General features: G+C 38.9%; 1 protein-coding gene across 1 annotated transcript; it reads right to left on the minus strand.

Annotated features, from left to right (window-relative positions):
- Positions 1 to 9,899: 9,899 nt before the first annotated feature.
- LOC139661347 (E3 ubiquitin-protein ligase TRIM21-like) lies at positions 9,900 to 13,638 on the minus strand. The gene is made up of 2 exons (XM_071539794.1): positions 13,536 to 13,638; positions 9,900 to 12,725 (listed from the first exon to the last, which is right to left on the minus strand). The coding sequence occupies exon 2, from the start codon at positions 12,714 to 12,716 to the stop codon at positions 11,070 to 11,072; it is 1,647 nt and encodes a 548-aa protein (XP_071395895.1). The 5' UTR covers positions 12,717 to 12,725; positions 13,536 to 13,638; the 3' UTR covers positions 9,900 to 11,069.
- Between the last annotated feature and the right edge of the window lie 160 nt (positions 13,639 to 13,798).

Below are 13,798 nucleotides of genomic sequence, written 5' to 3' on the forward strand. Positions count from 1 at the left end.
TAGCGATCTTATTGTACTTAATGATATTTTTTATCTCCTGTGGTATCACTATTTTATTACTTTAATAATATTGCAGTCGAGACTTATACTGTATCTGGCGTATTCAATAATGAGTTTATATGTGTGACCTTATCTTATTTTATGGTATTTCTATCTCCTGGTGGTATAACATGGTATAACAGTAACATTTTAACAAAGCACGAAATCAAACAATGCATACAATATTTTAAGTCAAGAAGCCAAGGCACAAACTAAACTTACCGAGTGGATACAAGATGAAAAATATAGAATTAAATAAATCAGCAGAGAGAGAAATGACTGGATGGATGTGTGCATTAATGGAGCATGACTGTAAAAGACAGAGGAAAAAATAATGAAAACCACACACACACACACACACACACACACACACACACACACACACACACACACATACACACACACACACACACACACACACACACAAGTAGTATACAAAAAGTCCACAGTGGCAGCAGTCGATACAAACACAACTGACATTGTGATATATGATGAGGCAGATGCAGAGAGAGCGAGAGAGAGAGAGAGAGAGAGAGAGAGAGAGAGAGAGAGAGAGAGAGAGAGAGAGAGAGAGAGAGAGATGGGAAGAAAACAAACGGGGGAAGAAGTGCAGGGGAAAAGAGGTAAAGAGTACAAAAATGAGATGAGTGAGGAAAACGGGTGACAAAGAAATGTTTGACAGTAACTTTATTATTTTAAAGCTGCAATACAGGGAACTTCGCACTTTGGCCAAGTGCGGTATGTATAGCTACAGCCTGGAGCACCTCCAAGTGGGCGGGGCATCACTTCCAAGTGGGCGGGGCCTCCAAGTGGGCGGGTCCTCCAAGTGGGACAGACCAGTGACAGTCACTTTGGCAGGGCCAAGAGGCCGCAAAGGGGAAAAAAGGGAATTTTTGGATTTCATCACCCGAGAAATTATGTAGCCTAATGTGATGTCAGTAAACTGCCTACTCCGCACTAAATTTATCCATTTAGTGGCTGGTGGGGTGGAGCTGGTAAAAAAAACTTTTTCATATCAAGGACCCTTAATTTAGTCCACATTAGAGCCACAGACCCCCATTTGATGAGATTTTGTCTTTTGAACCCAAAATTGATAATATTTTTATTGTTAGATATGATATTGTCCAGCATCCCATGACTACCTGTATTGTAGTAGAGAACAGTGAAACTATGATCAAAATAATCATTCTCTAATCGTGTTAACTTCTTGTAAATGAAATAAGGGTGAAGTTTAACAATTCATCAATTTGCTGGGGACCCCCTGGAACCCCCTCAAGGACCCCTGGTGGTCCCCCGACCCCATGTTGAGAACCACTGTCCTAAACAGATTGAGCGATCGTTGGTGAGTCCAGGTTTCTTTGGACGGGGTGCAGATGCTGTCAGCGAGGCACTTTTGTATTTTGCTCTTTAAGGGAAAAATCAACCTTAAAACCCAAAAATAGTTAATGGTGACTTTATATTGCATTTCTTTTTTATTTGGTGGTGTATTTATTTTTGCCCCCGTGGAACACTGACCATGACCAAACGAAGATAACATGACGTCATGTCGAGATATTTTTAATGTAGCTACAATGGAGTTTGACAGCAGAAAATCTATCATCAGTAGAAGTAACACCCTCTTCTACCCTCTCTACTCTCTTTTTGTAATTTGCACAACCGGCCATGACCCACAAAGACATAGATAAGAATAGTGATGATGCGGCAAAAAGGCTACAGAGTGCAGAACACGTGCCAAACCCTGTTCTATTTCTATGGGCATAATAAATCAAAAAATTTTGTGAGAAAATTATATGGTGTAACTAATTTGTCGTTACCTTTTCACTGTTCACAAACAACAGTATTATCATTTAAAAAAATAAAAAATCTTGAAGTCTCAAAATGTTAACATGACTCTCTTGTATGGAAGTTTGCTATTAACAATCAACATCATATACAGTACATTTCACATAAATTATTAGAACACACAAAAAAGCAACCACAGAAAATGGCGATTCATTGTTTCACTCATAGAAATTGAATAGGGTTTCGCTCTTGTACCGCACTTTGTAGACGTGGCCCATTAGAAACGTCACAGCACTCTAATCTATCGCTATTTCTTTCTCCACCTACACATTTAGATTGTGTAAATTCACCCCCCTGCACCTTTGTTAAAATGGAAATCTGTCTCCCGCACTTTTTTTTTTCCTAATGTAAGTCCAACAACAACGGCTCCCTCTAGCGGTAATAAGCCCCGGCTGTGCAGACACTGTGCTAAAACATCCACACAAGCCAGATACTCAACTTCATTAAGAGGTTGTTAAAATGTTCAGGAAGCCAGTGAAATAGACAGCGGACACGAGATTATTTCCTCAAATCAAGAAATGTAAGTTAACTTTTACTGGATTTCGTTTGACAGCAAAGACATGTTTTAAAATAGATTAGCCTTGTCTACATCCACCTAGCTAGCTAGCTACACACCAGCTTTAGTTTACTCTCTTGCTAACAGTCATAGCATGTATGTAGGGGGATAGTCTTTTCAAATGCTTCTCCAAATTCCAGCATTGTTTATATATAATTGTTAATAGTATAATTGTTAATTGTATAATATAATATTGTTAAGAGTAAGTTGCTGTGAATGGAATGACCAAAGGAAATAGCAAAAAAATCGGCCTGGTATCAGCTAATGTTAGCTAGTTACAGTTAACTAGAGTTATCTGGTTGGAAATCATGCTATTTATTACTATTTAGGGACACAATTTCTACCTACTCTTAGCTTTACCATTGTTTTTCCACTTCCTCCAATAGGAGGAGCAGCTGATTTTGCAGGTAAGGAATAACTAACTGGGCAAATAGCTATATGATCAGATGACATTGGATTTTACTGTATACTCTGCTTGATATTTAGCTTGTAGTTAGCTGGTTGACAATCATAACTTGCAATCTTAGGGTTGCTTTTCTCAATTTCTTTAAATTTCACCATTGCTTTTCATTTTTCTCTGGAGAAAGAGGGAGCAGCAGAGCAGGGAGCGGCAGGTGATTCTGCACAGGTGAGGAGTAACTCCTTGGCTGAAGAAAAGGAAATATTCAACTTTCTGTTTAGTTAAGTTTCACTGTTGCTTTGCCCTTACAGTATTTTTCTCCTGCACTGTTAATGGGAGGAGCAACAGCTGATTCTGCACAGGTGAGGAGTAACTAGCTGGCCAAATAGCTATAGGATAAGATACATTGAATTTTAAAATAACTTTAAAATGCTGTTGAGTTGACCTCTATAAATGTGACACACATTTATCACTCACTCACTATCGACTCATCAAATATTCACTAGCCTAAAAAATATTCTGACAAATGCCTTTTAATTTTTTAGAATTGTCTTGCAAACAGTGCTAGCATGATAATAACATCATGGATAAATTGTTTTATTGTTATGGTATGGTATAGCGCTTGAAGCATTCATTGAGAAGATGAACAATACATGAACACACACATAAAATAGGATACAAGTTTATTGACAGAAAAAAAAACAATTAGGCTACATCAGTGAATGATGTTTTGCAATTCAAAGGGTGCATAAAATGAAAGTAAGCCTGTTAGAATAGGCCTAGAAGAGTATTGCTGCCCTTGGGGAAGAAACAGTGTACTCATGTTACCCCCATACCAGTCTATTGTATAGGCCTACAGGTTATAAAATGCTGCTCTTGGGTCTAGTCTAGTTTATTTATATAGCCCTTTATTACAGTCATGTCTCGAGGGCTTTGCATACCATACATGTCATATACCACACCACATCATACTACATCATATACATCCTATACAAGGTCATATACATACTGTACTTACACATCATTTTCCTACATCATATACATACTATACTTAATACTGAATAGGCCTATAGTATCTAATTAATTATTTGAATCCTGTTACAGGGTGCTTTTAAAATTTAATTGGACAGGGTCATTCCACAAAGCTAGTAAAAATTAGTCGTGAACCAAGTTTGTCCCCCTCACTTCTGAAATGAAGGCTCTGCCCCTGCGTATACAGCACACACAAAAAAATGTATTTTGTCAAAAGTCATTCTGGGAAATGTTGGAAATCACTAACTGAAGTAGTAGTAGATGAGGCAGATTGAGGGGAAATGGGAACACCAAAAATAGTAATTTACAACACTTCATCACAACATAACTCTCTAAATGTTTGTCTGAGTGTTCACAAGCAGCCAGGTATAGAACAGGGATATTGGAGGACAGAGTCTCCTTCATCACTAAATGGGTTAGACGATAGCTTACAAAGCGTCCCATTATAACTAATTATAATCAGAGATATGGAGTTCTGATCCAAAGCCATGTTATGTTGAACTCTCCCTGTTTGGTTTTGTTCTGGTCTGCAAAGCCTTTGATCCTAAAAGATGTGGGTTTCCAGAGGTTTACATATTAAAAATCACACCAAGATGGTTTGATAATGAGAGAAATGTCCATAGAGAATATGTAATTGAATCTGCTATCGCTGGCTGATGGTGGAGCTGTTTAGTAAGTAAAGGTAAAATCTAAAGACAGGGAATGACTACTGGAACCTGAACTAATGGCTCACTCTTCCTGGGTTTGCTGAATGAACAGGTTGTATTGACATTCTGTGTGGGTCGAGAGGGAATTGTCACAATCTTATGCCAATTATGATAAACTGGGTGAAATCGCATATCTCGTCGTGATTTGATGCCAGGGATCCAATGTTCTCTCTCATAGCAGTCAGTCAGGCTCTTTCATTTGAAATTCAGGCATTGCAGTAAATGGATTGAGATTCTGTCCAGGTTTATGTGACAATCACTTCATCCAGGAAAATGTAGAATTCCCATGGTAAATTCACAGCGGTATTGTTTAGTGATTATTTTAGATAAGGTTGACCCTTTCTTGTTTCCTTGTGGCTGAGGTTTATGTGACTCTCTCTGTCTCTCTCTCTCTCTATCTATCTAGTGTCTGGCCATCATCACGGTGCTCCTCTTCTCCATCCACCTCATCCACACCGAGGCTGTGAGTAGACAAACACACAAACACATACTGAGGCTTGACACTTGTCACACCTCATATTTACATGCATGCCACCTTCTGCCACACATTCACTTCTCGCTTCTCACACTCCACGGCTGCTGTGCTTGTCCTGATAAATTGCTTTCCACACTTTCCCTCCCAACTCAGCTCCAGGAAGTCTAGCATATGTTCATCAGAGCAGCTCAGATTTATCAGTTCAGTTCAGCTATCAATTTGGAAACACTTTGTGATCTAATGGACCGCTGCTATGTCCCCTATTCACTCCTCTGCAATACACACTAGTCACCGGTGTTGGGATGATGTGTTACTTTATAATGTGTTAGACCACCCAGATTACATTTTTGTGGTAACTAGTTACTTAACGCGGTTGTTTTTCAACTCCAGTAATTAGTTACTCTTTAAAATTAGAATGTTGTCACTTTGATTTTTCTTTCACATTGTTTCGTTTGTTTGCACAAATTTACAAAGTGCACAAAGTTTAAGTGTAAATCCGCACAGCAGCACATGGCTTTGATGTGTAATCAGTGTTGTTGCAGCGTAGCAAAATAGTGATCCATGACAGTAGCCATAATTAATCAAATTAGCTAGCAATCTCAGGTAGAATGACCACAGCGACCACAACTGATTGTGGGGAAGTTAGCTGGCTTACTATAGTTAGTAAGCTACTAGCTAGGCGATCCTGCTTTAAAAACCAGCAATCTCAGCTGGTATTAGCTAGTCAAATTTAAGCCTCCTCGGTGGAATGCAACGTATGCATATCAAAGCTGGCGTCAAAAAGATATAAAATGTTTTAACCCAACCAGCACTGAACACTTCAATCACCATGGACTGTACTGGATTCAGTGAAAAGAGTTTCAGGAGAAATATGTCTACTTAGAGGTAAGAATTAGCTAGCTAGCTAGCTGTATATAGCTTGTTAGCTAACTTAACAATGCTAGATAGCCAACAGTTAGCCTTCATTGAAATTTACCAGGAAAAGAATTTCACTGCCTAACACTAGGCTCTAGTAGCTAGCAAGTATGGGACAAAATGTATTTAAATGTAATCCTATATCCCTCCAGATTCTTGTAATTGTTTGTTTCTTATTGTTTTTCAGTGGGGGATCTGGGAAATTATAAATGTTTGTACAATGTGCATCTTTGTGCGATCTCCTCTTGCATCTGCTTACCTGTGGCTTCATATTCCTCCTTATGATGAAGCCCTCCTCCAGGGCAAGGTGACATTTGGTGGTGGCGTTGGCCATACCCACTCCCTTTAGAGCTCCCAATATGATCTCCAGTCGGGTCGGATGGCTCTTCCAGTCAGCACTATGGGTTACAATACAGTATCATCTAGATAGCCAGTGGCATACTTAGCAAAATCAAACTCCCTGGGAATCATGAGTCACTTGTAAGTGGACCCCAAATGAAAGACTCTGGTATTGCAATAATGCATCCGCTAAGCCCCAAGGGTCAAAGTCACTCATCAATGTTAGTCGTCAAGACGCCCGTGCACAGCCACTTATGATCAGGTGCAGGTTGGTCGCAGGAATGAGACAGTCCATATAAAACTGGTGAAATGCGTTGTTTGCTTCTCACGCCTAATCTTAAGTGAAGTTAAGAGAAGTTAACAACGAAGTCGAACAGTGTGCGGTTGGATAATCACTCATCAGTATGTTTTGGTAAGGTGTAGGATAATGGTGCAACAGTCTGGCCCCAGTCCCTCTACTATTTGCTGAATCAGGTAAATCAAGGCTCAGGCTGCCTGTATTTTCCACCAGATGTGAGGTATAAATAGCAAATTAGATGATATTTTATGGCCTCATGCTAAGTCACTTGTTGCTGCTGTCATGTGAAACCCTTGTAACTCCAACTGTGGTGATTCTCATGTTATAACTTCATTTGAAGGATGACATTGTTTTCTATGGGTCTATTTTACTAAGGGCACCTTGCCAGGTACCGACTACCCAAAGCAACACACTGGAGCTAGCACATTCTGGCACATTTATTGGACTGACGTTTCAGCTGTGCGTCCAGGAAACGTGCTAGATGTATTGAGTGGTCCAATGTGTTGCTTTGGGTAGTCGTTACCTGGCAAAGTGCCCAGTAAAAAACGATTTTGAAAAAATATCTAATTGTGATTATTTTGACTGATATTGCAATTGCGATATATGATTTGTGATATTAGAGGGAATGATAATTTTTACATCATTATTCTCATTTTAATTGAAAAACGTATTAAAATGATTATGGTGTGATTTTTGCGGGGATCTGTACCAAACAAAGATGTTTTCTTAAGTCTGTAGAATATGATGTGTAGGCCAGGACATCTCTGCAGCACGACAAGATTTAATTTAAAATTACACACATTTCACCTTTAACAAATGTTGTGCCTCCTGCGATTTGAAAATTGCAGTAGGCCATATTGCGATTTTGTTAAAATTTCGATTAATTGTTCAGCCCTACCTACAAGTATTGTCTATGTCCGTGAGCACCTATCATCAACAAAAGAGTGGCTGAAGCGCACTGGACCAATTGTCAGTTGTTTGTTTTTTAAGCTAAAAACAAGGCTGTTTTTCTTAGTTCCTGAAAAGTTTAAATTTTGGAGGAGAGTTTCGCCTGACAGCGACCTAGGCCTATTATTTATTTGTGTGTGGAAATAGTAGGGGAAGTAACTGAAAGTGAGGTTCCTGGTCAGGGCATCTTTGTGGGCAAATGCCTGCGCGGAGGAAGAGAAATTAAAGGAAAGAGAGGGAGGTGAAGCTTGGCTGGTTTAACTCCAAGCAGCCATGTCCAGGTTTGTGATCCAAGCTGTGACCCGAAAAAGGTCAGTCCCAGTCAAGCCACAGCTTCCTCTGTCAACAAATCCAGTAATACTCAAACAAAATCTCCAGGGTAAAATTCTATCCAACAGTCTTGAGAAAACCACTTGCCAAAAATCACAGGACATCCTAACTGTCCAGTTTACTGGCACGAAGGGGCTGAAGGTAGTTCTAACCTGTTGAGTCCCAGCACAAGTCTGAGGCTCCTCTGCTTCCTTCTGCATATAAAGAGCTAGAAGTAGGTCAGTGGAAGTTAGGAAATGCAGTTAGGAAACCCATTTGTTATGGGCCCTTACAGTTTCAAAGTCACCTTTTAAATTGGGTTACAGGATCAGACTTGAACCTTTCCATTATGGTGTCTTGTACAGTGTCACATTTACCATACCTGTGCAGTGTATTAACTATTATTTAATGTAGTACTTTATCAGTGTCCTACAAACATAATGGGTAGTGCAGTTCAAGGTGGAAATCCTGTATCGGTTAGTATTGAGAAAGTTTTGTAACTTAAACCTTTTCTTCAAGTTGTTTTGAAAACTGTACAACTACCGTGAAGGGAATTGATCATATTCTTAATTCTGTAGCTCACTTCTATTTTTGATGTGATACAGTTCATTGGCATTATCCCAACAGTAAATGTTGTCTTTCTTGAGTAGGAACACTTTTCCTGGCTTGTTCTCCGTTTTGGCAGCCTTGATGATTGTTGACAGATCCCACATTAGAAGTGCAGTATCTTGAAGTTCAATCTTGAACTTGATCACCAAAAACCTGTATTACCTGCAGATCTGCATGTCACTGAGGTCAATCATCAGACATAGGCTATGCTTATCTGTGTCTTGTGACTGACTGACTGCATGTCAGACTTATCTTTGTGGTAACTGGTAACTTAACCCATTAGTTTTTCATTCCAGTCCATTATTTGTTACTTTTGAAAATAAGAATGTGGTTACTTTTATTTTTCTTTCTTTCGTTTTTTTGTGTGTAAAATTAGAAAATAGTGAACATCCTGCAGCATCTTGTGGAGACAACATGCTGCTAGTTGAAAAATGGGTAGTGCAAAAGTGCTCTCCTACCAGTATTGGGGGAAGTTACTTTTAATGAAAAGTAACTTCATAACATAATTAATTAATGTATGTAACAAAGGAAAGAAACTTTACCCACCACACTGGTAGTACCTAAGGTGTCCCAGGATTATATCTTTTGGACATGTTCAGCTTGACCTCCCTGGCTTTCCATAGATGTTGTAAAAAGCCGTGCTGTCGGCCCTGCCTGGCTTGTTTTACTAAATAAAGTCCTAATTGGCAGAGAAACACACACACAGCTCCTATTGTGGCAGTCTGTATCTATGGTATAGCCTGGAAGAACTGGCCCTGTGGGATTTGGTGTTTGTGTTTGAGCTTGTGTATTCTATGGATTATGATGCTGAGGGGAAATCTGATCATAATAGTAATGAAAGATGATGAAGATGATAAGATGGTGACAAGGCACAATGTATTAAAGCCAGCCAGTGTGACTGTATGAAAGTATCACTGCGTGTTGCAGAAATGTATTTTGATGGCTCTGAGTTCTCTGATATCAAAATACTTTTAACCTTGTTCAGACAGAAACCTTTGAAAATCCAAGAGTGTGAAATCTGTGAGAGTCACAATGAAATGGAGAGGAATGGTTATGATTGATTTATATATGTTTTTGTGTGAATGTGTATTTTAGAGTATTTTATTTTTATGTGTGCCATTACAGCCACATGAACTTAAAATCATCACAGCCCTCCAAATATATCTATCAGTTGTAATTAAAATTGGGTTGAAATACGATTTTCTTGATATCTTGAATATTTTGATGACTATATTATCCTCTGTCCTCCAAATTATTAATTATCCCTTTAAATAGAGATTTTTGCACATGACTGTAACTACTGATTACCTTTAGAGTAATACCATTTTTGAAGCTTTGATATCAGTCAAAGGTTAAATAATTTAAACATGCAGGAAAATAACAGACATGTAACCATACAAACGTTTTCCATTTCCTTTCATTTATTGCAACCATTTTTTTTTGTATGATAAACATAGATAGCAGAATCATTTCTTAATCACAAACTGCTCTACAGTAATTGTGTCAGACACAATGCTTAGTATATGTGCAATACTCTGACAGTAATAAAACCTTTTTAATTTTTCACAGAGATGTTATAATGATTTTTGCAAATTGGTAAATTTAAGGTAATATTGTTAAATTTAGAGGGTCCTACTAAACACCGCATAATACCGCATACAACTATACAACTGCATACTGCATACTACTGCATAGTACTGCATAATGCTGCATACAACTGTACAGCTGCATACTACCGCATACTACTGCATGATACCGCATAGTATCGTATGGTACCGCATAATACCACATACCACTAGTAGTACTGTATGCGGCAGGCTACTTTGTGGTAGTATGTGGTAGTATACAGTAGTATGTGATAGTGTGCGCTATTAAGCGGTAGTATGCAGTATTATGCAGTAGTATGCAGTTGTCTGCGGTATCATGCGGTAGTTTGTGGTAGTATGCGGTATTATGCAGTATTATGCAGTAGTATGCAGTTGTCTGTGGTATCATGCGGTAGTATGGGGTACTATGCAGTATTATGCGGTGTTTAGAAGGACCCTTTTGACACTTCTGCAATAGTGATTAGATTACATTACATTAAATGTGATTAGTTACAATTAGTTAGGATTAATTGAAGTTTTAGTGATCCCTGTGTTTGCTGCAATACATTAAAGAAAACCAGGATATGAATAAAAAATACACCATTAACCATATTAACCAGAATCTGGAATTTAATGTTTCTTTAACTTTAACTAACATGAAGTGAAGTGAGCCCAAAGTGGGTTTTTTTTATGTTGTTTCATTGCAATTCTTCAAAATTACAAAAAGTAATCTTTGCACAACCGTATGTATGCACCAGGTGCATCGGAGGTGGAGGGCAAAGTAGAAATCTGTAGACTCCCGCACACTCTCTTCACTTACAAGATTTTTATTAAATGACACAACGTTTGGGTCCAAGTGACCGTCAGGTATCTCACAATTCTTCAACATTAGCATGAATAACAGTTACGGAAATAGAGTCAAGAAAATCTGAAAATATATACACTATCCTTGAATATGTAAATTTGTTATCTTAAGTGACAGTGAATCCTTTCTGAGAAAATCAAATGATTAGTCTAATCTGTGTGATTGACAGGAGAGATGATCAGAGGGGTGGAGTTTTTACCACCACGATTATTACAGGAACTGAAGAATGGGTAGAGTTTCTCAGTGAAGGTGCAGCCAGTAAAGGAGTAGATAAGAGCTGCAGCATCTACGTCATGAAAGGAGACCAGACCCTCCTCATAATCCACAAACACCCCCACCTTCTGAGGCTTCGTTTTCAGAGAGAGACGGACAGCAGGGCCAGCAAGAGCTTTGTATTCATTTCCATTCCTCAAACATATAGTCCAGAAGCCATTCTTGGGGCTCTCTGTGATTTTTCCCTTCCTGTTGATCGACCCTCTGGCCACTCCTAAATCCCAGTCAGTCTTCCCTTTAACCTGAACCTCGTAGTAAAATCTTCCTGAAGAGAAGCTCTGCTTTCCGAAGACAAAGGTACAAGAAGAAAATCTCTCTGGGTTTTCTGGGAGATTCTTCTTCTTTACATCACCATGATTTACTTGTTTCCCATCATCAGACACGATGAGAGAAGGATGTGCTGTATCAGGATCGAGAGTCACATCCACTGAATAATGCTGGACCCTCTTCAGCTCAACATCATCACACAGCTTCTCCATCTCTTTCCTGAGTGTCTCCTCCAGCTGAGCCACAGCTCTCCTCACAGTCCCCTCATATGATGAGCGATGGACACTGACCTCTGTCCAGTCCTTGGTGTGTGGAGGAGTGTTCAGGGATGGGAAGCTTTGGAGGAGGTGGAGGTGGTCTTCAGTGTGTGAGAGCTGCTCCACCTCAGTGGATCTCTTCATCAGCTCAGAGATTTCCTGTTCCAGCTCTTCGATGAAGCCTTCAGCCTCTTTCTCTGTTGTTTTCTGCTTCTCTTCGATCGTCTCAATGAGCTCAGCCTGGCCTCTCTCCACAGACTGCATCAGAGCAGTGAAGACCCGCACACTGTCTGCTATCTCTCTGTCTGCATCTTCCTTGCTGAGCTCTACTGAGTGTTTGATCTCCTGAATCTTCAGTTGTCTCTCCTGGATCATCTGCCGAATTTCAGCCTCTGTCTTCCCCAGCTCAGCCTTCTTTCCTTTATATTGTTCTTTGAGAGGGACAAAGTGATGCAACTTGTGGTCTGACTCAGTGCAAAAATGACATACGCACATCTGGTCAGTCTTACAGAACAGCTCCAACGGTCTGTCATGCTTCTTACACATCCTGCCTTCCAGGTTCTCCACAGGATTAATCAGCTTATGTTTTTTCAGGCTCGTGATTCTCTGATGAGGCTCCAGGTGAGTCTCACAGTAGGAGGCCAGACACACCAGGCAGGACTTCAGAGCCTTCAGTTTGGTCCCAGTGCAGACGTCACAGGGAACTTCTCCTGGTTTGGCACATCGTTGGTCTGGGCAGCTGCTGGCTTTCTTTCGAGCTGACTTTCTGAACTGAGCAGCCATCTCACATATGAAAGTATTGACATGCAACTCAGGTCTTGTGTAGAAAAGCTTATTACACATGGGACACTGACATGGGGCGTTAATATCCCAGTGCTGTGTGATACAGTTTTTGCAGAAGTTGTGTCCACATGGTATGGTGACTGGATCAGTGAACACATCCAGACAGACGGAGCACAGAAACTGCTCTTCAGATAGGAGACTGCTGGCAGCAGACATATCTAGACACTGAGACCAAAAGTGAAAGTGTGAAATGTCAACATTGTAATACATAATTCCTAAGTATTTGTGTAAAAAATATCAAAGTTAGATTATTGGAAAATCAGCAAAAGTCATTTTTGAAAAGATCTATAGCATTAACATGGAAAAGTACCGGCAGACCAAGTATTGGGCAATGGCTTAAGAAAATGTATCTGTGTTTACCTTTGGAAAAAATTACATACACACTCAAAGACAAACAAGAAAGGTATCTGGGGCCCATTTATAAATTATATTAGGGACAAGGATTTATCTCATATGTTGGATGAGTCTGGGGAAGGGTAATTATAGTCTCTGTAATAGAGGTAATTTAAGCAACTGTTTTAGATGAATGTAGTGCAATATAAGCGATGAATATTTAGGTATTGTAAGTGCTTCTGTTGTAATGTACCCCCGTTGTGTTTTTATTGTCATTACTATTATTATTTTACCAATTATGTAATGGGAGTTAATTAATTTAATTAATTTAATTTAATTTTATATGTATGTATCTATGTATATATCATGTATATGTTTATTTTTATAATATTTGATATTTGTAGGTATGCATACATAATGTTTTTATTTTTTTATGTTTTTTTTTTTTTTTTACTTTTAAAATGTTGAAAACTCAAATATATTGTTGAAAAAAAAAGTCATTTTGAGTTATATAGTTAAATAGCAGTTAATTGAAAACTTAATTTGAAGGGTCAGTGCAAGCAAAATAAAAACAGTATGTATTACTCAATTATGTGTCACTGCTCTCACTAAAACACAGTAAATATTATCTGCTGTACTCACCTGTGTACGTCTAAGCTGTTGAGAAAGGCCAGATGAACTTAGGTTTATTTTTCTTTCCAGATAAAGAGATAGACTTTTCTCGACTGCAGCGGTGCTGTCGCTCTGAATTTGACTTAAGGAATGTGATGTTGAAGCACTCCTCTTTCCAATGTTGGTCCGCCTCTTACTACAGGTAAACCGGTAATGTTTCATTTCTCAGTCAGTTTAGGACATGATTATCGAAACATATGTTTTCCACAAGATAAACTTAATTAATATTTTTT

This window comes from Centroberyx affinis, unplaced genomic scaffold (assembly GCF_046629955.1).
Source record: "Centroberyx affinis isolate AG114_WGS23_722 - 3 ecotype Tasmania unplaced genomic scaffold, CSIRO-AGI_Caff_v1 ptg003521l_1, whole genome shotgun sequence".
Lineage (NCBI taxonomy): Eukaryota > Metazoa > Chordata > Actinopteri > Beryciformes > Berycidae > Centroberyx > Centroberyx affinis.

Excerpts from the sequence above, each read along its gene's own strand:
- LOC139661347 (XM_071539794.1), bottom strand. The coding sequence starts at position 12,716 with ATGTCTGCTGCCAGCAGTCTCCTATCTGAAGAGCAGTTTCTGTGCTCC.